General features: G+C 46.2%; 6 protein-coding genes across 6 annotated transcripts; 2 read left to right on the top strand and 4 right to left on the bottom strand.

Annotated features, from left to right (window-relative positions):
- Positions 1 to 4779: 4779 nt before the first annotated feature.
- On the bottom strand, positions 4780 to 8880 carry BDCG_07180 (eukaryotic translation initiation factor 3 subunit G). The gene is made up of 4 exons (XM_045422959.1): positions 8719 to 8880; positions 8026 to 8650; positions 7798 to 7969; positions 4780 to 7737 (listed from the first exon to the last, which is right to left on the bottom strand). Exons 1-4 carry the CDS (start codon positions 8733 to 8735, stop codon positions 7685 to 7687), a joined length of 867 nt encoding a protein of 288 aa, XP_045278472.1. The 5' UTR covers positions 8736 to 8880; the 3' UTR covers positions 4780 to 7684.
- A 729-nt stretch (positions 8881 to 9609) lies between these two features.
- Positions 9610 to 12685, bottom strand: BDCG_07179 (carboxypeptidase S1). The gene is made up of 2 exons (XM_045422958.1): positions 11909 to 12685; positions 9610 to 11826 (listed from the first exon to the last, which is right to left on the bottom strand). Exon 2 carries the CDS (start codon positions 11057 to 11059, stop codon positions 10247 to 10249), a length of 813 nt encoding a protein of 270 aa, XP_045278471.1. The 5' UTR covers positions 11060 to 11826; positions 11909 to 12685; the 3' UTR covers positions 9610 to 10246.
- Positions 12686 to 12800: 115 nt separating this feature from the next.
- On the top strand, positions 12801 to 14998 carry BDCG_07178 (uncharacterized protein). The gene is made up of 3 exons (XM_045422957.1): positions 12801 to 13118; positions 13305 to 13546; positions 13763 to 14998. Exons 1-3 carry the CDS (start codon positions 12879 to 12881, stop codon positions 14148 to 14150), a joined length of 870 nt encoding a protein of 289 aa, XP_045278470.1. The 5' UTR covers positions 12801 to 12878; the 3' UTR covers positions 14151 to 14998.
- On the bottom strand, positions 13580 to 15949 carry BDCG_07177 (mitochondrial import inner membrane translocase subunit tim21). Its single transcript, XM_045422956.1, has 5 exons — positions 15229 to 15949; positions 14981 to 15165; positions 14869 to 14923; positions 14702 to 14801; positions 13580 to 14645 (listed from the first exon to the last, which is right to left on the bottom strand). The coding sequence occupies exons 1-5, from the start codon at positions 15520 to 15522 to the stop codon at positions 14554 to 14556; spliced, it is 726 nt and encodes a 241-aa protein (XP_045278469.1). The 5' UTR covers positions 15523 to 15949; the 3' UTR covers positions 13580 to 14553.
- Positions 15778 to 18345, top strand: BDCG_07176 (arf GTPase-activating protein). Its single transcript, XM_045422955.1, has 6 exons — positions 15778 to 15968; positions 16028 to 16163; positions 16239 to 16422; positions 16489 to 17213; positions 17290 to 17613; positions 17722 to 18345. Exons 1-6 carry the CDS (start codon positions 15903 to 15905, stop codon positions 17748 to 17750), a joined length of 1464 nt encoding a protein of 487 aa, XP_045278468.1. The 5' UTR covers positions 15778 to 15902; the 3' UTR covers positions 17751 to 18345.
- Positions 18181 to 20918, bottom strand: BDCG_07175 (dihydropteroate synthase). Its single transcript, XM_045422954.1, has 4 exons — positions 20543 to 20918; positions 19943 to 20465; positions 19658 to 19866; positions 18181 to 19599 (listed from the first exon to the last, which is right to left on the bottom strand). Exons 1-4 carry the CDS (start codon positions 20812 to 20814, stop codon positions 18534 to 18536), a joined length of 2070 nt encoding a protein of 689 aa, XP_045278467.1. The 5' UTR covers positions 20815 to 20918; the 3' UTR covers positions 18181 to 18533.
- Positions 20919 to 21364: the final 446 nt, after the last annotated feature.

The raw sequence follows: 21364 nt of genomic DNA, 5'->3' as shown, positions 1-21364 counted from the left end.
AAGATGGTATTTGTTGGTTGGGGCTAACGGAGATTCTATCCGCCCTTGACTTCCTAGAAGGGCTACTAATGCCTTCAAAGACTCTCTGAAGGTGTGCCCCTAGAGTGACCAAGGGCATTGAAAATCCAGTCAGTGCGAGTTGTGCCAACTCACACCGGGAACTTCATATTTGTGCTCATTGGATGTGCGTGGCCAGCAAATATGCAGCCGATACGCCATAAACCCGAGACAGTCGGTGTATTCCGTTGCCGTAAGCACTGTCCTAAGGAATTTTAGGCAAACACAATGCTTATGCAAGGATTTTGAAGTCAATAAATGCTATTAATTTACTGTGAATATAGCTGGAAATCTCTAACGATCTAGGACATGCCTGGTCTGGAGAGAAAAGGGTCTTGACGGCAAAACAATGTTGCAATATTGCCATTGTCTCTGAGGCCTGGATGCGGACATTTTCTGCCGAAAAATTTCGACAACCCGAGTCTGATTCACAATTTCCTAGATGATCCACCTGAACAGACGTGCGACAGGCGAAAAGCGATCATGACGGCAACCTGGACTCGTATGCCATTACCCTTGGGTTATCCTGTGGGTTCTCAGTTGCCGAATAACCTAACGCTTCTATCTTTTTAACGCTAAAAGTACTCGATGCTCTCTGTGCACTCCATGATGGATTGGTATATTTTGTGTTTAGGAGCACCACGGAAAAGTCCGCCGGTCAGCCTGCTGCTTCCTGACAGTATATGCTTGGTATTCCGAGCCGGGATTTTCCAACTCGCGTTTCTAATCGTTGCGCATGTGACTCGATCCGGCGTCTGGCTTGACGCTTATAACCTCCTAGTGGCCGTTTATAACCATCGTCTTTATTCAGGCTTTCCTGTCTGTACTACATGAGGCATATTACGGGATATTCTGAGTGACCATGTGCAATTCCTGCAAATGGGATTCGATGGTAGCCGCATTTTCATTTTTTCCAAAACGTTGAACGGCGGAGCAATTGGCTACTTCAGAAAAGCTCGAACGGTTCTGAAGTGTGCTTCAAAGCTAGCCTTTGTCGGTCTAGAGAGGCGTAACGTCACAGCCTCGCAGCTGCCGACCTGGTACTATTGGGGAGGGATGGTACCTTGCTAAAGTTGAACGTCTGATTAGTGAATCACTGATCTCCACCCGCTTCTGCTTTCCTTATCCAATCTTTTCCCTGCAATCTTAGGGCCTAGAGCTCATTTTACTTTGAATTCGTGACACTATGTACGAAAGACTATGGCCGTCAGTTCGTTTTCTTGAAACTGGCTGTTGCCGTTGATATTAATTTGATAGTTGTGGTTGATAGCATGCCTAAGCCTGCAGCCATTAGGTCAAGTTTAGTTGGAGAGCAACGTCTAGATTCCTAGCCATATCGTGATCCAGCTCCTGGGCGAATTTGACCCAGGATAACTCGATATATTTCTGGCCAGATTCGACCTGTGTCATTATTATCCAATAACCTCGATTAAACATGGCGTTAATGCAGATGTGTGGTTCGTCCCTTATTATTATTCTATCTGTTCGTGAGACGTGTTTATACCCGCATTCAACAGTATCATTTTGACTAACATTCAGTCAGATCAGCAACCACGTGAAGTTTGCACCGCCTGTGAACTCGTTACACATAGCAATAGACTTCCTACATTATTTCTGTTGGATCTCCTGTTGAAAAGTCTTCCAATACTTACAGCACATTCGAAGATCAGGGCCAAGCCTCATGCGAGGAAAACGGTTTGGCATGAAGTTGTGCCTTGGCCATCGTCAGTACTGTATGTTTTAATGCTGATCCATTCTCCAATAATCCTATGAACAGACAACATCAATCTTCCCCCCCTGCTCTCAAAATTTATCGACAAGCTGCAGATCCCTCTCTGTTTCAAGTTAATGGTAATATTAATTTTTAGTTGGTGTTGTTTCATATATATTTTACTCACGCCAATAGTACTTATCAACTCCAACGGGTGGAGGAATAGGGGAGGGAAAATCCCGATCTGGTAGGAAGATGGAGAACAATTTGCCTTTGCGGTCAATATGACAAATAAACCAACGAACCATCATGCCCTAGTGTATGAGTCGCGACTACACCAGTAAAACACCATAGCTCTCAGACCGAGGTGCAATAGAGGTTGTATGCAAGTGGACGCATCCAACAGCAGCCCACCAAGAACTCCAACGTCGTGCATGTATAACACCTATTTAAGGTTGGAAACCTCTGTCCGGATAGAACACCAGCTGTCCCCTTATTTTACTACCTTGACCACTTGAACGAGCATGCGGCGGGGCGCACAGAGTGATAACAAACCTGCTTGAGCTCTGAGCAGCGGCCAAACACAAAGCCTTGTTCTGAGGCGCCGAGGAAGGTGTAGTTTATCTGGCCAACATACCATAATTTCTAAACATCTGGGTGGCAGCAAAACGCTACTCAACCCTCATCGCAGAGGAGACATTTCCGCGTTCACGTTTAGCGCATAATTGACACGTTTATTAACGATTGAAGCATCAACTGCTAATCAATTAAAGCTCCTCCAACCTGGGAGGTATCAGCATTTGCCTAAAAGGGCAATCTTCTGTCTGATAAAATGAGAAGAATGCGATTCGTTCTTAGTTTCTTATTAATCGTTCTAATATTCAATACCCTCGAGCAGCGGAAAATCTTGGAATGGAAATCTGATCAAGCTCTAGACGATCTAAAATTTGTGGCGTTCCTGCTCGTAAGAAACGGATTGCAAAACTCTAGACCAAATCAAGAGCAGAAGTCTGCAAAAATAAAGAACGAATAGATGAGAAGGAAACAGTGACACCCCACAACCCTAACAAGGGATAGCCGTAGATTATTCTTCACACTTCCATACGGATCAACAGCACTACCATTAATGGAGCCGCCAATGAAATAGCAGAGCGCAGGGAGAAGCTCAGAGGAGAAGAAAGGTATAAAAACAATAAAAACAATGAAAATGTTTAAAGAACCGTTTTTAGATTTTCAAAAAGTTCGGAATACACCACAAAATCTGTATCTCCACGACAGATATAAAACATCCACGCACTCATACATACAGTACCTACCTCATGGAGTACCTACCTCATGGAGGCACAGCCATCCGGCAGGTTTCTCGTAATATAATGACCGCCTATTAAATGCCATTCGTTCATAAAAAAAAAAAAAAAAAAAAAAAAAAAAAAAAAAAGCTCAAACCTGAAACCCCCTCAACACCCCCCGGGCCAGCCAGTCCTTGACACCGGCCCCCCTCATGTCCCTCTCTAAAAAAAGGTATAAATCATAGATTCATTCGCAAACCCCCCCACCTTCCGGCCCCTCGAACCCGAGTCTGGGCTGCAGTCGATCATGTTCGGTCGATCACGCACCCACAGGTCAACAGGCCTCTTAAAAGTCTTCACCGCGGATCAGGTCAGAGCACGGTAACTTGGCAGCTACCTGCTCAGCAGGCTGATGATCCTCGAAACGCCTCTTACCTCATATTAGTTTAAAAACTTCGGTCCACAGCTCAATCAAGCAATGTCTCGTCAATAATAATACATTAGAATCCCGCCCTTTGGTCGAAGACGCCGTTGGTTATTTTTGCGACCTGAGGCGCGGCTTTGGCTTCGGCAGATAGATGTAATGTACTGTACATACACCACCCAAATAAAGGAAGAATGTCCGGGCTGAAATGGAGCAGAGGAAAAGCTAGGCCTGGCTGGGGTAAACAAGGGCAAGGCAAGGCACAAATGGAAGGTTTAAATTAAGCAAGGGTAAGTAACCAACCAACCACACTAAACTTAACTAACTGGTGGCTGACGGCGGGAGAGATCTTGGGATGATTTACTGACGCCGATCATAAAGAACCCAATCCATGTTTGATATAGCCAGGCAATTCTTCGTTTCCTGCTTTTGGCTAGAGGATATAAAATAAGGCGGGAGTGGGTGGGGGGGAAATGGCTTGAGGATTAGTCGGCTCCCTGATCGATCCTCTTTTTCACATTCCATTTTCTTTGTCTCTCTTTCTCTCTCTCTGATAATTCTTAAGGCCGAGTGCCAAGCGGAAGAGGTAATATCCGGCACCGACGATTGCTTTTTTTTTTTTTTTTTTTTTTGACATGTGCGCATGCATAGTAAGGGACCTGTAGCTAGGTATCGGGATTATTTCATCTCACATATACGAGAAGAAATAAGAATGGGACGGAAGATCGGTTCCTGTACGTACCTACATACATCACCGAATCACATACCTAGGTGGGTATAGGCTCCGCGAATGTACTCTGTACTAATGTATGGGTGATGCTATATCCGGTGGCATGGGGCGGTCAGGGCATTTTGTGGCGGCGCACTAGCTACTTGCTACCCACTTTTACTCATCGATGTTAATATGGGCTAGTTTGTTTTATCATGGCATGGTTGATTCTGGATCCTATGGGCTGTTTAATCCGCACATCAATAAAAGAGGGGTTTTGCCTGCTTTTTCCATGGAAGCGCTGGCCCAGAGATGGGCTAGTCTCGGGGACTCCGAATGGATAGGAGGAAGACAAGGTCTGGAATTCAATACTCGCTGGATTCGTATTGGAGGAGACAAGGCCAAAAGTCAAGCTGAAGGGGGAGGAGGTAGGAAAAAAAGGCTGACCTGTTGATGTTCGACAAAATTGTACTAAAATGGCTATGAGTAAAGGTAATGTACATGCCTATACCTACCGAGAAGGGCGGGAACAGGAACAAGAACGGCGGGCAGCTAAGTCGACCCTCATATGTACTACTGTACCTGGACACTCCCATTCTAGAGCGAAAATCAGGGATCGGACCTAGGGTTGTCGCTCATCCAAGCCGCTGGGAATACTCTAAATCCCTATACTTGGGTGCTATTCGCTCGTCCAAGTTCCAAGGTATTCTCTATCTGTACTTGGTACTCGGCTACTGCATTGTTCCAACGCTTCCCTAACACAAAATTATGTCAAGGCTTGTCGAGGCAATTATATTAAGTCCCTGTATATGTACAGTACCTGACAGATTGATAGATGTATGGGTCATTCCGTATTATCTTGAATATATGCTATGCTATATGTCGTTCGTATATGCATTACATACATGCCAGTTATTAACCGTGAGACTAGATGATAACAGAGCATCCAACTCACGAAGAAAAGTGACAGCGAGGTAAATGCAGGACTAAAGGGCCCGGACACGCTACATATAGGGGTAAATGTCCGATCTCATGCATAGGTAGGTTTTTGGGGTGTGGGAGAACAGAGAGAAGAGGCCCTAACTACTACCTATGTTATTTGCGCTTTCCGGCCGCAGCCAGGCTAATAAGCATTTTTCAAATTCGGGGTTCAGTTATGTCGTTCTGTCGGGGAGGCGTCTGGCTGACGTATACAGTGCCTTAGCCGGGTCATTGTTATTCTTAGATTGTTGGCGCGAAGGCACTACCTGGTTGGTTTCCGCCAGTTGGATGTGTCCTCTTTGCCGGATTTCGGGGGTGGCTGTGAAGTCCGTCGTGGGTGCGTCTGGCTTTGTGGATGTGTGTGGAGAATGTGAAGGCATATACTCCGTAACTATGGGAAGATTAGGCGCTCGTACGGCTTGATCTCTCTCTCTCTCTCTCTCTTCTTTTTATTTTTCCAAGTATTTTGGGTTTCTTTTCTTTTTCCTGATATGTGCATGTACTGTACTATGTATACTAGCTCTCCGTCCTAACACCCGCGCCGCGCCGGGTTTTGACAAAAGGAATATTTTGACAGGGATATTTCACAACTCATTTGCCGTCGGGTTGGGGCTATAGCCAGTCTGAGCAGAGAACGAGGGCCATCATATGGACCTTTGTTGTGGGTTGATGAAAGGGATTGGAGACTTGAGGGAACAGCCGGAATCAGCTTCAATTCTTCCCTCTTACCACTTTTTTGTCTTTAGAGATTTTAATTTGCTTGTAGTCGTTCTTTGGATTCGTCCATTTTCTACATCCCGCTATTTCCCCTCAAGCCCTGTTATTGTGTAGCGTTGGTCTTTGTTCTTTGTCGGCTTGGTCCTCTATATTGAGGCGCGATATGGCCGGCACTTGCAGGGTGAGCGATCCGTTTGAGCTTCGGCGGAATCATATACAGTACTTTTGGTTCCTACATAGCTTAGTAGCAATATATATGTAGCCCGAGGAAAATGAGAGCAAGAAGAATAGGGACAACAAGGAGCGCAAACCCGGAGCAGGATATAATGAGATCAAAGTTGGATAACAGCAGCAAGGCAAACATGATCGCGAAACCCTCAAGTGCAGGGTGCCGATAGCAGGTTTGCCTTGATGATATCTATAGTGGACAACAAATGGCACATCACAGGAAGGAGAAAACTGTGACGAATGAAGAACATATGGCAGATGATGCATCAAAAGTTCTGAAAATAAATCAACACTATGCCGGGACCGATGGGAGATAGAATACCCAGTAGAAGGGTTGGAAGAAAAAGGAAAAGAAAAAAGGCCCCCGCGAATAATAGTCTGCGAAACATGGATAATATTAAGCAGCTCCCTTTTCCAATGCTTTCCTTTATCCCGCAGTTCATCCACAAGATTTGTTGGGCAAATAAGAGAAGTAATCTGAGGATGCGGGTTGGGGATTACCAGGCTTGATATAGACTCAAACGGTAATGCAGCCGATGCAATGTGATGTGTCTGTTGGCAGCTTCGAAGCATGTCGTGAGACTTTGAAAAGCGCGTGCTTTATAGCCCTTTGTCCCTCCTCGTAGAAAGAAAAGTCCCAAGCGATAGAAGCGAGGAAAGATGCGTATCCGTAGGCTGGAACGAATATCGTGGCCGTTAATAAACGACATATGGGACAGAGGGCATGCTACCGGCCGGATGGTCTGGAAGTCTAGACGCATGTACGCATTGGATCTTCCTTTATCTGCTGGTCAACGAGGCCCGGGTGTCCAGCGGTGAAGGCCGAATAAGAACTGCAAAATTAGCATGCACAATGTGTTTGTCTATGATGGGGGGAGGAGTGCGGAAAGGGGGGATGCGGCGAAGCATAATGAGGTAGCGTGTTGGTTGGGGATCGTGTGAAGGATAGGGAGCAAAAAAGCAAATATGCAGAAAATGTCCGAAGGAAAGATAGAAGAAGAATGGAAAAGAAAGGGCGAAAGAGTGGTCGCAAAGATTATTTGCTTGCTGTCGATTGCTGCAAGGAGATAAATCCGGGTGGTTAGGGCGAAAGGGGCTCGCACATATTCGTATCACCTAGGATGTAATGGACCTTGGTTGAATGACGTGGTCGGGGCTGCAGCGGCGAGAAGCCTTGTTATTTAATGCAGTCTTTGAATTTTTGTAGATGTAAGTATAAGTAAAGACCAAACACAACGCGATAAAAGCAATGCCAACTGTGTCATGAGGATGAAAATTAACCCTATCGGATGCGTAGGGTGGAAGCGGTCAGAGAAGTGTTCTAAACTGAGCGACAAATCGCGCTAACGCCAGTTCAGGGGGTATGGACAGGATCAAATAAGAAAGCCAAGTAGAACACGCTGGCTTATTTTGAGGCCATCTACACATTTTGGAGGAATCAATTGAAGTAGCCATAAATGCTTTCATTGAGCAATCATCAGAGTAAACTGAGGGAAATATTTTCTTTACCGAAACCATATCAATTTGAAAACACCACACAACATTAGCCGAAAAAGAGATCAAATAAATTACGTAGTCTTCTTCGCAAACTCCACGCGGAGGATCAGATGCCGATAACCAACTACTTAACGCATTAGCAGAGGAACTGTCTGTTTGCTGATACACCGCCTTGGGAACTTACAGCCATCCATTTTCTCGCATGCGCGAGCAGCGTCACTTCTATCCTGGAACGAAATGAAGGCGAAGCCTTTCGCCATATTTGTTTCCCTATCCTTTGCCAGGAAGACTCTTGTGACGCGACCGAATCTCTCAAACATGTCTCGAATTTCTTGTTCTTCCGCAAGTTCGCTCACCTGTCGCAGAGTTAGTATACAAGAAGGGAGGAATGTGGTTCTTTGCATGAACTTACGTTTGTAACGCGAAGAGTTGCCAGATCGTCTCGTTCATATTTACCGCCCATGCGCTCTCCAGCCCCAGCACCGCCTTTGCGTAGATGTGGTGGTACGTAGCTGCTGCCGCCGGCACCCAGGCCTCCAGCTGCCCGGTCTTCACCCATATCGTCACCAGCACCCCCACTAGGCTCTTCTACTGGTGCCATCGTATCCTTGAACGGACATCTGGCAGTGAAATGCTCTCCAGAACAAATTCGACACTTGACTTTCTTGTCTTTTAGTTGGTCCTTGATGCTTCCCTTCTCGGGGCCTGCTTTCTCTGCCTCTTTCGCTTGTGCTTTCCAGTTCACACTAGGTCTGAAGATAATATTTTCACCAACGGAGGTAGTGTCGAACGAAGGGCCAGGAGGATGACCCTTTTCACGCCCAAATTTTGTCCATCCTCGTCGTTCTGCTACTCTGGGGTTCACGTGCTCCTTGACCACAGTTGTACGGATTCGGCGGCTTGTTTTTACTTTCTTGCCATCGTCGTTGAATCGATATGAGATAACAGTCTTAGTGCCATCTTTATTGTTGATAACTTGTTGGGGTGGAAGGGATTGGGTTTCTTCAAACTCCTCGTCGTCCGCCCAATCAGCGCGACTGTAAACTGTTAGTTGAGGGCTTTCCTTCGCTGCTAGAAACAATAAGAGGATCAAAGACAAACCTACTTCGCAAGTTTTGACATGGTTATAAAGTCTGTTGTTGTGTATGAGGCAGATTCTGTTTGTGATATGAGTGTTGGCCTCCTGTCCTGATTTTACTGTGCAATTATCTCGAACTCTTGGCAATGGCGAGTAATAGTGGTTTGAAGCCGGAGTTATGTCGGCCCGGATATAAATGGCTGCACTAACTGTATTGGGACGTTGCCCTAAAATCATGTGATATCAGAATATCTTTTGACTTGGTTCTTAGTCTTTTGTGCACTCATTCCTGTCAGTGGTAACGATCTATGAGTGCCACTTGAATTCCTCTAATACTAGGAAACAAAATCTTATATGTGCATACTTATCCGCCAAAACCTGAAGACCATTGGAATTGGATTGTGGAAATATTTGCCCCAATCAGTCACTGACCGTTAAGATTATTGATGGATCTTCGCATTGTCTGAACATGCGATGCTTGGTCAATGTGAATTGTACCTGGTATCCTCATCATCGAATCCCCTTCCTTAACATAAGCTGGGATGTTTCCTATCGAACAAGAGAAACATAAAACTAAAGCCAGTTGCGTTTCGATGCCACGAAAAATCACTGCAAATGCGCTTATTTATCTCCCCCAATTATGAAAATCTTATCCTCGTTCTGAAATACAAACATAGTAGCTCATGTCTTCACTTGAATGCGGGGCTTAACCAGCAGCCTTGACTCGACATCCCTTTTTCTATACTCTTGGCTCAGTTGTGTTACAATCCAGAAGCTGGGGAAATAGGTGCTGCGCTGAAGGTCATCCTTCCGGAGCTTACAGGGTTATCAACAGCGTTAAACTCATCTAAAATGACTAGTTGCGACACATACTTTGTTTCGAAATATATATACATCACGTCACAATGCGCTTTCAGAAAATCCGGTTCTCCGGCATTCTGAGCATGAGTGTGTTCAAGCATTGTTGGGTTGAGCAATTTTCTTGCCGTTCGCGACTTGCGAGGGTGCATGTGAGGAAGTTGTTCATTCATCTGCTGGAAGAAACATACTGTTTTCCCCTGAGGACTTCAGTTTTCCGTTGGCTTTATTGGAAGATCCGTGTGGAGCGCCGGATGATCCTATGTGTGTTGTTTGAGCATACTAATTCGGGTTGTCAAGACCACTTTTCTGGTAAGTGCTTCTGAGATTACCGGGCTGCTCTGAACTTTTTGAAACCATCCGCAAAGTTATTTTATATTATAAGAACTTTCAACACCACACCAAAATACCATATTATGTTACATAAGACTCGCATAAGAGAGTTGTGGATTGTTACACTCTCAAGATCCAAGAAAAGCACGCCAAACTGAGGAGAAGCGTGCTCCTTGCCCTAATACGATCAGATCGCCATGGCCAGTATTTGGAGGGCCGGTGTTCATGCTCTTTGGCCCGCTGCAGACAATCTTATTACTATCAAGGGATTTTCGGACACGTGTCTGGAGGAAGCGTTGGAGAGGTAATGATATAGCTGTTAACAAAGTCTGCCTTCCCTTCAATCACGGCACTTATCTGGTTATCAGCACATGATGAAGACATGTACCAGAAGTAGCACGTTAGAGATGGCTGAGCAGGTGGATTTTCCGTATGCGTGGAGTTTGCGGGGCCGATAGTCGAGTACTTCGATTGCGTCGTATGTCTGTCTTCCCCGTTGCGAAGTCAAGATTGAAAAGTGATGGACGGAATAGTTCCAGCGCAAGCTCTGGCTGATACGAAGGAACCATGTGGCCCGACTGGTATACACGAGTGAATGAATAGTTCCCGTGCTGGCGCAGGCAACCCATGCCCGATTGGTGTGATTGCTCAATACGATCTCCTCGTACCCAGCCATTTTGAACGCGTCAGACTGACTGTAATTGACAGCGAGGCTAACAACCTTGCCGCCGACCCAATTGCAAGCGTAGTCACGGTCGCCATATACCAGCGCCACCTGGACACCTGAATCAAGCAAGTATCCGATTTCACTCGTATATCCTTCCATCCCGTTTCTCGTATAGTCTCCTGTCATGATAAACGACTGCCCAACAACCGGGGAGGTCTCAGTGTGATTAACAGGAACACCTAGTGCTTGCTTCACTTCTGGTTGTGCTAAAAATCCAACGTAATATTCCGGCGGGAACGGATCAAGGTAGCAGTGCGCCATATCATAATAACCCCATTTCATCTCGACAACGTAAGGGCCCTCGATATACTCCAGACAATATTCGCTCGCATTTCTATACTTGTCCTTAACTTGCTCATTGTTAGCGGTTGCGTTGGGATCTAGGGTCCGGGCAAGTTCTTGACACTTGGAAACTAGATTGAGACAAGTAGGAAGATCACCCTCTGCCATAGCCTTGACCGTCTCGTTAATCGCGATAATACCGTAGGAGTTGTTGTATGCAATCGAAGGATAAGAGGGTTCCTAGAGTAAGATATCCATACAACCATTGATGATACCCAGCGTTTCCAAGGACAAAACTGTGGCGTTTGTCCCGTTCGTTTCAATCTCCTTATTTTTCTCTACGATGTATCTCGCGAATGCTAGCCCACATCGACCTCCGTATGACTCTGTCCAGATGTGTATGGAGAAATTCTCCCGCCCGACCAGCAGTGTACTTGTCAAAACTCCCGGTCCAGGCCTGAAGAAAGTACCAGAACTGTATTGCTGCATTTTCCGTTTTATTGGCGGCTTGCTTCACATTCTGGCTGGAGAAGGCCCCTGCAATCCCGGTACCGTTGGGCTCTTCCCCAGGCATAACCTCCCCCGTTAGCAGGTCTAGAACCCCTTTGGTAATATTGTCATAATTAACCCCCTCTGCACAGGCTGGTCGACGTATAACATGTTTGTCCTAGGAGTATTTATTGGTTCGGACGTCTTAGAGTCATAATGGATACGGCACGGTCCATTCTCGACAAATACGCCCAGATCAGAGACTGCACCCGGTCTACCATTAAAAAAATGGACAGAGGATAATTTTTTGAGTTATTGCTTTGGGATTCGGAATACCAGAAGAAGAGGTTGACAGGATAGTCCTGACTAACACCAGACATTGTATTGGGTGGGAATTTTACATAACCAGTGTATGAGGTAGTGGAACTCCCGCCGCATATGTGGTCCTAAATGGAAACAGGTAATCAGCACTCTGAGGAAGATCAGTGGTTGTGCTAGGTGGAAGTTGATACTAGGTAAATGCTCTACCTGGACTTTCTCGTACGATATTTCAACCCCCGGATGGGATGTCGAATTGATCACTGTCAAGCCAGCCGGTGTTGGGGGATATTATGCTTGGACCAAAGTCCAGAACAGGAGAATATTCGCAATAATCATGATATACATTCTCAACAAGCGCGTGACAAGCAATAATCATAAGATAAAATAATATAGATGGTCGAGGTGAAGCGGACGGTGCAGATATTGGCCCTTCAAGTCGACAGAGTTCAAAGCTTTCCCAAATTGAAAGCCACCACGTAGGAAATTAGATCGAGTCCTATAGATATACAAATCTTTCAATAACAAGCGACCCGTGGACTCAACAAGATGCAGGGGGAAGATCGTATCTCGGGAAGGTGACCTTAGAGGGAAAGTATCATAACTTCAAGTCATGCTCCAGCCTGCGCGCAGTGTTTGTATGGGAACTGAGTTCTCTTTTAATTTTGGAACCGTTTATTGTCCTGATGTCATTAAACCTTACATCTCAAAGCCGTATTGAGATATATTGAATGTACATGTACCTAGGTAATACGCTAGAAGTAATCCATTTAGTGGACCGCGCAGGAGTGGGCATATGAGAAAATCCAGCATGCTTGACACCATTGCCAGCAGCAGTGGTTACTTGGGGGGAAATAACCAGAATATGGTCGATAAATCAATTCGAAAAAGACAGATAGAGCGGATAAAGCCACAAATCCCTTTGCCGCTGGCGTTGGAATGCGAACTCAATGGCAAGAATTATATTAAAACAACCGCCGAATCCGAAACCGTTTAACGGTTGGTGACGTGCAATTAAGCGCACACTAGCCAGATGATCCGCAGCTAGTTAACTAACTAATGTCTCCCACTAATCCAGACCCGGTAAGTGCCTCGGATCTTCAAAAGCTACTCCCAACGACACCCGGACGCTTTTGTCTTCATTCTACATGGTAAAATAAATTTTATTCGATAGCCGTTCATGTACATGAAAATCCATGTGCTTCAACCAATTAGATCACCTACCGCTTTTTGTAATCGTCTATTTCTATGTCTCCATTCCATTGAAGCAATTCAACCCGCAACCCTGCCACCCGCCTTCTTTTCAACCCAAAATCCGCCGTCCCTAAAAACGATGGCTTCATCCATACCTGCGCTCTGCGAAGAAGTCAAAGGTCTTCTTCCCAGCGACCTAAGAGAGGATAGATGGTATCTACTCACGGTAAGTTTCTTGAACCCTCACAAAACAATATCCCACTCGAAACAAAACTTGAAATATGTGAACGAAGTGGGTCGAGAGAGACATCAAATACAAATAATTGAAAGCTTCTCGGAAAAGAAAAATTGTAGTTAACCATAACCATCCTGTAATATCGGAATGAACAAAAGCGCTAATGGATAATGGAAGGTCTCTGCTCTAGTAGCTTCTGGCAAGCCGACCGAAGTAGGAAAGGTATACGAGTACTTAGTAGACACGGAATATCCCAACCTTACTCTGGAGCAAGAGCGCAGAATAGCTTCCCGGTTCAGTGACCTTCTCATGAAGGAATGGACGCTTGTCGGTATCCCGAGTGTGTTGATGGCTATATCATCGCTCGCAAGGGTGGAGAAATTCTTATCAGCTACGAATACGGGGCTGGGGGAGAAGAGGTACGTAAACGATTATTTCATTATACGTGTACCTGTTATATTATCCTACTTCGTTTTAATTCTATTTCATTTATTTGATATGTCCCTTGTGGCTACCTTCCTATTGCTTGAGTTCTATATATAGTACCGAAGCGAAACCAACACCAGGAAGGACTGTTTTTCAATATATGCATCATCAAGAAGGGCAGCTAGTAAACTAAACAACTCATCGGACAGGATAAACATTGACCTAGAGAAGGACATCACGGAACGCGGTACAAAATTTATTCAGCTCCTCTACAAGCAGAACCTCGAGCCTATATTCGACACGTGGGGGTCATACAAGGAAGAATTCGCCTGGCTGGAGAAGAGTGTGATCTATGGGCTCTTTCTGGCTGACCAGACGGTACTATCTCAAGTGGAAACGCTGCTAGTTACGCTACCCTCGATAATGTGCCAGGGCTGGCCAGGTCCGGCACTGTGGCATCTCCGTGGCCTAAGGAGGCTTGGCCAAAGCGTGGAGGACGTTGAAAAAGTGCAACAAGCGGTAGAGGCTGTTGCCGTTTGGTCTGGGAAGTCAATCGAGGGCTGGCCAAGGGTCACAGATGTTAAGGATGAGATATAGGATTATCCTTTCTTCTTTGGACACTTGATTCTTCTCTCTGGACGCAACCGGAATCATGCGCGATTTCAGTTATATATATATACAGATTTGGGGTGGAGCATCGGTTCACGATGCTGATATCTCAGTTATAAATACACGGTCGGAAATGCGGCTCGCTTGTGTATAGGAGCGTGGGTTTCCGCCGCCGTCATCACTCCCATGCTTAGATGACGTGGTCTGCTTTCTGCTTTTGCTGTAATGCTTAAACTAGCGGTTTATACTGTGAAAAGAGTAAACATGTTTAGTTTAGCCAACCCATACATTTCGAATTGATCCTTGTCCGGAAAGGACACAGTTTTCCGGCCTCCACGTAGTGACAAGGCCTCATTCGGCCTGATAAGAGGCGTGGTTTCTAACGCCCGTGTTAACGCCATTGTATTCCAAATATTTTCGTCGCAGTTTTCTTCGCGGAATTTTTAGTTGCCTCAGCGTTCTCGAGGTAATATCGTTGATGGCCTTTACTTAGTTAGGGAAATTGTTCCATTTTTGGTCGAGTAATGATTCTGGCATACCTTTAACATCCAGGGCCAGGATATTGTATTCAAATTCGTTTGTTTGAGGGTTCTTTATCAGATGTACGCTCACAACCCCGTCGTTGCGTGGACCACTGACCTAGAAGTAGAAAAAGAATGGTTAGAACATGCGATCTTGCCAAGGGAAGGAATAACCTAATTCTCACATTGAAGTTCATTCTCATGTGCTCCCGGCCAATTCGGTCCTTTTCCACGGTGGTTCTATAATGACGGTTTAGTCACCTAATAGCAAAGTGTTTCCAGTTCGAGCTCACTCACGCTATAGGCCTATTTCTAGTCCACTTATTCCATGAAGTCTCCCCATAGGCCCGTATCTTCTTGCTATCCCCAAGTAATTCTATGCATTTCGGGTCTCCTTTAACTCGGTCGACGGCACGATTGAAATTCCGGACTTTGCTGTCTGGCGCAAAAACTTCCTTGTAAAGCAGAGTAAATACCGTACCCTAAAGAGAAAATCAGTAAAATGTCCTGGACACTTAAATACCATAGGATTAAAGGATGCAGACCGTCATCACAGCGCCAATAACAATAATAAGGAAATTTGCAGATTGCTGCGTTGCCCGAGCGGCCTTCTCTCTTCTAGAAAGCTCCCCCCAGCGCACGCGGCCATCGTCACTGGTAACAGTTATTTGTTTTCTTGGCAGTCCGCCCTTTTGTGATGAGGATGGCGTTCCTCCCAAGTTGTTCTGAGTTGCATAGTATCGGGGAAAGGCTCTCCATGGCCTGGGTGGATGTTTTTTTGCGGGGTTCACGGCGGAGAGGCTTCGGAGCGCATATCGGGTACGGATGGCGGAAGTCATGGCTTGGATTGATTAAAGCTCCAGCACCTGCATCAGGGCGAGCAGTACAGGGTGTCACAGGGAGTTAGATAATAGAACCGCCATAAACTCCCCAGTAATTGACGAAATGATTATTGTTCGCCAATTTGTTCCTTAATTGCTTCCATATCGCCAGAATCCGTGGGCGAACTGGGGTGCGTTAACATCACGTGTTCCATTAGTATGGCGCTTGCAGCGCGCTTATTCGCGCTTGCAGATGATCCCATTTGGTGGGTTGGAACCACGCTGGCCGCTATCGCACCGACCCCCCAACGTCCTCTCTTCGCCAGACAGCAAAGCATTTCTTTGATCTCCCTCTGCAGCGTCTGTTTCACGGAGGTCGTTCCGTGCCGCTATTCACAATGAGTGCGACAAAGACGCAGTCCCAGAAAATTTTCGAAAAGCTAAAATCCAAGCCCGCAAATAAGGTGAGTACACCGCCAAAACCCCCTTTTGTCCTGCTCGCGACTTCTATTAACTTGTGCAGATATGTTTTGACTGTGGCACCAACAACCCCACCTGGTCTTCCGTTCCGTTTGGCATCTATCTGTGTTTGGACTGCTCGTCTAATCACCGAAACCTCGGTGTTCACATTTCCTTCGTCCGCTCTACCAACCTTGATCGTGCGTTTACTCCCAGGCCACCCTGTTGGTATGGACTCTGATGTGTGCGTGTGCATGTGCTAACGTTGGATATAGAATGGCAATGGGAGCAGTTACGGATTATGAAAGTGGGGGGGAATGAGTCCGCGACGAAATATTTCCAGTCACATGGTGGAACAGCCGCCCTGGCCAGCAAGGACCCCAAGGTTAAATACACTTCCAATGCTGCAGTGAAATATAAGGAAGAACTGAAGAGAAGAGCACAATTGGATGCGCAAGAGTACATTCATCCTAACATACTTATGTTGCCCTAAATTCACCATGTACTAATGAGTCGTGGGACCAGGTATCCGAACGAAGTTGTCATCACCGATGCTGGGCCAGCGTCTCCCTCTGACGGATCCTCCACCCCCGCAGGCGAAGGCGAAGACGACTTCTTCTCGTCATGGGATAAACCAGCCATCAAGCGCCCAAGCAACCCTCCCTCACGGACAACCACACCACCCGTAGTCAGCCGCAACGGTTCCCCGTTCCTCAGCGCGGGCGCTAACGGCACTGGAATTTCCCGACCAAAATCCCCCCTCTCTGGCTCCGAAGACAAATCCACAACATCGACCCCACCCGTGGCTGTTCGGTCAAATCCTGCAGTTCGCAAGACCACAGCCGCTGGCGCCAAGAAGGGGAGTGTATTGGGGTCAAAAAAGGCACCGAAGCTGGGTGCCAAAAGGCTCACCACCTCCGATACCATTGACTTTGAGGAAGCGGAAAGGAAGGCTAAGGAAGAAGCGGAGCGTATTGCTAAGCTGGGATATGATCCGGAAGCGGAGAAAGCTGTAGCTGAAGCAAAAAAACCTGGATCTTCGGCTACAAAAATAGCCTCCCCAACACCTGTAAGTCCCGCCCGAGGTGGCTTTGGAGCCACCCGGGGCCATGAAAGGAGCTCTAGTGAAATTGAACGTCTGGGAATGGGTATGGGCCGTCTTGGATTTGGCCAAGTTGGTGCTGCCCCGAAAGCCCCTGCCCCTAGGAAGCTGGGCTTTGGAGCTACTGCCGCATCCAAAGCTGCTGATGGTGAGTGGTCATCGATATCTCCTGGGAAACTTGTGCCTATAGAATATACTAACTGCTTCCTTTCTTACCAATTTAGACGAGGAATTAGAATATGCCAGACAGAAATTCGGTGGTCAGAAAGGTATCTCCTCCGACGAATTCTTCGGCCGCGATCAATTTGATCCAGCCGCTCAGGCTGATGCCAAGAGTCGCCTCTCAAATTTCGAAGGAGCGACATCTATATCCAGCAATGCCTATTTCGGCCGTCCCGAAGATGATCTGCCAGCTACCGACGAGTACGGTAATTATGACGATCTGGAAAGCGTAGCGAGAGACTTCGTGCGGCGGTTTGGAATCACGGCGGGTGATGACTTGGAGAATCTAACGCAGGTTCTTGGTGAGGGTGCAGCTAAGTTGCAAGGTAAGTTTTGTTTTGGGCATTCTCCCCACCCGGCTGTATTTTGTTTTGGCTTGTATCCACTTTCTCTTGTACGGTTATGATTCTCAGTCAGCTAACGTTTATACGCAGGAGCCATTCGGAACTATCTCAACAGTTAGGCCTACATATCTGCATTGTTTGGTTTCATTTTTCACCTCTTTTTAAACGGATGCATTCCCCCCTTTCTTTTTTCTGTTCTTATTAATTTACAATGCTTCTCTGAGCTCTTGCCCTTTTACATTTATTTTATTTTTTCCGTTTGATGATGGGGTTCTAGCGGATGATATCTGCACAGGGCCGGCCTTTTCAACGAGGTCGTTGGATACGGAGACGATGATAACTATAACGGCCGGCGATGGCTGGCTAATATGTATGGAAGCGAAGAGCGTTTAAAATAATCTTGCGAGAGTAGAATACCAAATTTGCCCTTGCGTGTCGTTTTTCTGTCTTCTTTCTTTTCTCCTCTTTTTTTTTTTCTTTTTATATTTTTTCCCCTTCCGTCTTCCTTTTTGTTATTCTTTTTCTTGTAGGTTAGTTCACGTTCGAAATCAATCTTAAAATCTAGTTGATGCCTCTGTAAATAACACCTTAAACAACCGGTTCAAAACGTTTTGCTCGATATAATGGGCAATTCCATTGGACGCTATTCGAGCTCCGCATTAAAATTGAAATTTAGCCTGTTGCACCGCTAGCATACAAAAAGGTAGACAGCCGCCATATCATCGTATCGATCCAAATATATATAAAAGTCCATGAAGTAGAATCCATAATACATGATGTTGAAATAAAAGAAGTCCGATCATAACTTTTGTTGAACACTAGCACCAAAAAAATAAAAATAAAAGTGAACATAAAAGGACAAACGTGATACACAACACCCCTTAAGAACCCACTGAACTCCTTCAATCGCCACGTCTATAAATCGCATCCGCCATCTTCACCACCTGCCTCATCTCCTCAACATCATGAACCCTCACCACGTCCGCTCCACCAGCAACAGCCGCAGTCACAGCCGCCGCGGTACCCCAAACCCTTTCATTCGGCTTCGTAACGCCAGTAATGCGTCCAATAAACCCCTTCCGACTCGTCCCCACCAACCACGGAAAATAGCGCAATCCTTCATACCCCTCCTTCAAACAATGCATGTTCCCCAGAAACTCTAGATTCTGCGCTTGGTTCTTCGCAAAGCCAATTCCAGGATCGAGAATGATCCGCCAGCGCCGCACGCCAGCACTCTCCACAGCTCTAATTCTCTCCATGAGTTCATTGGCAACGCCATTGATTAGCCCGCTGCCGCTGGCGCTACCGGTGCCGCTGCTAGCGCTACCGGTGCCGCTGCTAGCGCTACCGGTGCCGCTGCTAGGAACATATGCGCTGTAATCGGTAAGTTTGGTCATTGTCTGCGGCGTGCCGCGCATGTGCATGAGCATCACCGTCTTCTGGAGCTTCGCCATAGTAGCAGGCATGTTTGGGTCCATGGCACCCGCAGAGACATCATTGATGATATCTGCTCCCGCATTAACTGCCGCCTCCGCGACGGCGGCACGATACGTATCGATACTTATAGCGATCTTGTTGGCCTCTGGTAGGGAACGGATAAGTCGGATGGCTGGAATAACTCGAGAGAGTTCCTCTTGTTCAGCCACGGGGACGGAGTCTGGGCGAGTGCTTTCGCCGCCTACATCAATTATGGTAGCACCATTACGGATAAAGGTACGAATAGTCTCGGCGAGGGCGGCGAGGTTTGCGGGGGAGTTTTGTCCGCCGTCAGAAAAAGAATCTGGCGTTACGTTTAGGACGGCCATTAGGTGTGTTGTGCGTGTGGGGTCGGAAGGCTTGAGGGGTGGTAGGTGAGGGGATAACGGGGTTACGGCAACCGGGGGGGGATTGGAGGGTGGGAGGGACTCAAGATACGATTGATATGAGAGTTTTTTGTCTGAAAGGGGAGGGCATTCTTTAGGTATTAGTCTATTCTTATGTTAGTAGGGCGCGGCTTCACTACTGCCATCAGGGGTTGATATCTTACTGGCAAAGAGGCCGCAAGACAAATTCCCGCTCCAACATGAGTTTGTGGGGTATGTCCAGTCGAGGGTCGGAGAATTTTAAATTGTTGTATAACAAGATATCAAGGTCTATATTACGAGGCCCTTTGTCTATAATTTTGCGTCTTCCCATACCAGTCTCAATTGACTGAAGTGTGTTTAATAAGGCCGTAGGACCCAATGTAGTCTCGATCTATGAGAAATGTTAGATCATCCGATTAAAAACCAAGACATCCAACGCAAAAGAATAAAGATAGAAAGAAACTAACCTCACAAACACCGTTGAAAAATGACTCTTGATCTGTCACATACATAGGTGCCGTTTCGAAGAGGCCACTAGTCCGTATGATTCTGATGCCACGAGCTTCCATTTCTCGACAGGCTTGCTCGATCGCAGCAATGCGGTCACCTTGATTGCTCCCTAAAGCGATAAATGCTCGACATGGTGATGCACCCGGTACAGCTGCAGATGCGCTAGCTCCGTATGTTGAAGAGCTAGAGGAACTCCGACGGTGATTCATGGCAGCTAAAGTAAAGCTACGGGTTCCGTGTTTTCTAGAACAATTTGTAGTTTGACTAGGTTGGTGCTCGCTTCCTACACATTGCCGCAGCAATTGGTCCCTACGTCCCGATGAAACACAGTACCAGGAGAAAGAACGCCTGGAATCAAGCGCTCCCTCCAACGGGGAAGCCGTGTTGATGTGACAAGGCCCAATGGAAGTAGAACCACCTCGATAAGCTACAGCACCTAGCGAGCATTCACGACCACGACTAACAGGGTGTGACGCTTTTCTTTAAACTACAGTTAGCCAATTGGGTCTAATGAAAAAAAATTCATTACTTCGGGGGAGCAGTAATAACAAGGCTACCTTTGTCTGGTCTGTATATGGATGTAAACCTGGCTAATGTGGACTTTCACATGAAGTTGTTCGGGTGAAAGGCGAGGGCGGCGGCAGCCAACTATGCTGCGAAGGCAGCAGTAAAGCTTCTGCTTTTTCATATCTATAGCCCCAGCATGGCAAATATAGCCACCGGGCATCCGAATAGGATCTAAATAGCTTGATTGCGATGTTTCAGTTCCTTTACCATATGGTGAGCGCAGGACGTTGTCTTTGATGGTTGTTCCCTTGTGCTGAGTCATGCAAGCGCTTCTAAATATAGTTAACTAACCTTCTTAGGCAATTTTTTGCAAAGCTAAAACAACCACTGTGGTTGATGCGTTGACATGCATTTTGATCAGAGCGCATCAGGTTGAATTTGATGTTACAGTGGCTTTGTCGCAATTTGGTCCGATGGTATGCTAACCTATCAGAAAAACCCAAGAAATGTTTTAAAACTTAGGGACGTTAACGAGAGGTTAATGTATTAAGATCGGAGCAGCAAGAAGAATAAGTGCCTGAAGTATATAGAGAAGTCACTCATTGTCAAGAAATGAGATATGTGTTTCATGCAGTTTTAATGAGATTCAGTACGCATTCAGTATGCTGAGCACTTTTTGACAGATATTGAATTTTCCATCGCTCACCTCACCTTCGATGCCATGCCGGTAGATATAACTTTCCAAATCTACACCGTGGCTTTAATAACGTTCCAAACAGTCATTGTATAAGGAATTCGCCATATATAACCACATCCTTTGATATGACCGGGTACGAATGTTTGGGGATCGTGAAAATATTTAAATCCGTGGA

The sequence above is a fragment of the Blastomyces dermatitidis genome (genome assembly GCF_000003525.1).
Source record: "Blastomyces dermatitidis ER-3 genomic scaffold supercont1.8, whole genome shotgun sequence".
Taxonomy (NCBI): Eukaryota; Fungi; Ascomycota; class Eurotiomycetes; order Onygenales; family Ajellomycetaceae; genus Blastomyces; species Blastomyces dermatitidis.
Note: the sequence above shows the minus strand (reverse complement) of the source record. Positions and strands in the feature narration are given on the sequence as shown.

Coding starts and splice junctions, on each gene's coding strand:
- BDCG_07180 (XM_045422959.1), bottom strand. Junction 7,970..8,025: donor CAACTCTTCGCGTTACAAAC/GTAAGTTCATGC, acceptor ACTCTGCGACAG/GTGAGCGAACTTGCGGAAGA. Junction 7,738..7,797: donor ATGCGAGAAAATGGATGGCT/GTAAGTTCCCAA, acceptor TGCGTTAAGTAG/TTGGTTATCGGCATCTGATC.
- BDCG_07175 (XM_045422954.1), bottom strand. CDS start 20,814: ATGACTCAGCACAAGGGAACAACCATCAAAGACAACGTCCTGCGCTCA. Junction 20,466..20,542: donor CATATACAGACCAGACAAAG/GTAGCCTTGTTA, acceptor TGTAGTTTAAAG/AAAAGCGTCACACCCTGTTA. Junction 19,600..19,657: donor GTCTTGCGGCCTCTTTGCCA/GTAAGATATCAA, acceptor ACATAAGAATAG/ACTAATACCTAAAGAATGCC.
- BDCG_07176 (XM_045422955.1), top strand. CDS start 15,903: ATGAGTGCGACAAAGACGCAGTCCCAGAAAATTTTCGAAAAGCTAAAA. Junction 16,423..16,488: donor GCACAATTGGATGCGCAAGA/GTACATTCATCC, acceptor TCGTGGGACCAG/GTATCCGAACGAAGTTGTCA. Junction 17,214..17,289: donor CGCATCCAAAGCTGCTGATG/GTGAGTGGTCAT, acceptor TTACCAATTTAG/ACGAGGAATTAGAATATGCC.
- BDCG_07178 (XM_045422957.1), top strand. CDS start 12,879: ATGTACATGAAAATCCATGTGCTTCAACCAATTAGATCACCTACCGCT. Junction 13,119..13,304: donor ATAGATGGTATCTACTCACG/GTAAGTTTCTTG, acceptor GGATAATGGAAG/GTCTCTGCTCTAGTAGCTTC. Junction 13,547..13,762: donor ACGGGGCTGGGGGAGAAGAG/GTACGTAAACGA, acceptor CTCATCGGACAG/GATAAACATTGACCTAGAGA.
- BDCG_07177 (XM_045422956.1), bottom strand. CDS start 15,522: ATGACTTCCGCCATCCGTACCCGATATGCGCTCCGAAGCCTCTCCGCC. Junction 14,924..14,980: donor ACTAGAAATAGGCCTATAGC/GTGAGTGAGCTC, acceptor CCGTCATTATAG/AACCACCGTGGAAAAGGACC. Junction 14,802..14,868: donor ACATGAGAATGAACTTCAAT/GTGAGAATTAGG, acceptor TTCTACTTCTAG/GTCAGTGGTCCACGCAACGA.
- BDCG_07179 (XM_045422958.1), bottom strand. CDS start 11,059: ATGGCAGAGGGTGATCTTCCTACTTGTCTCAATCTAGTTTCCAAGTGT.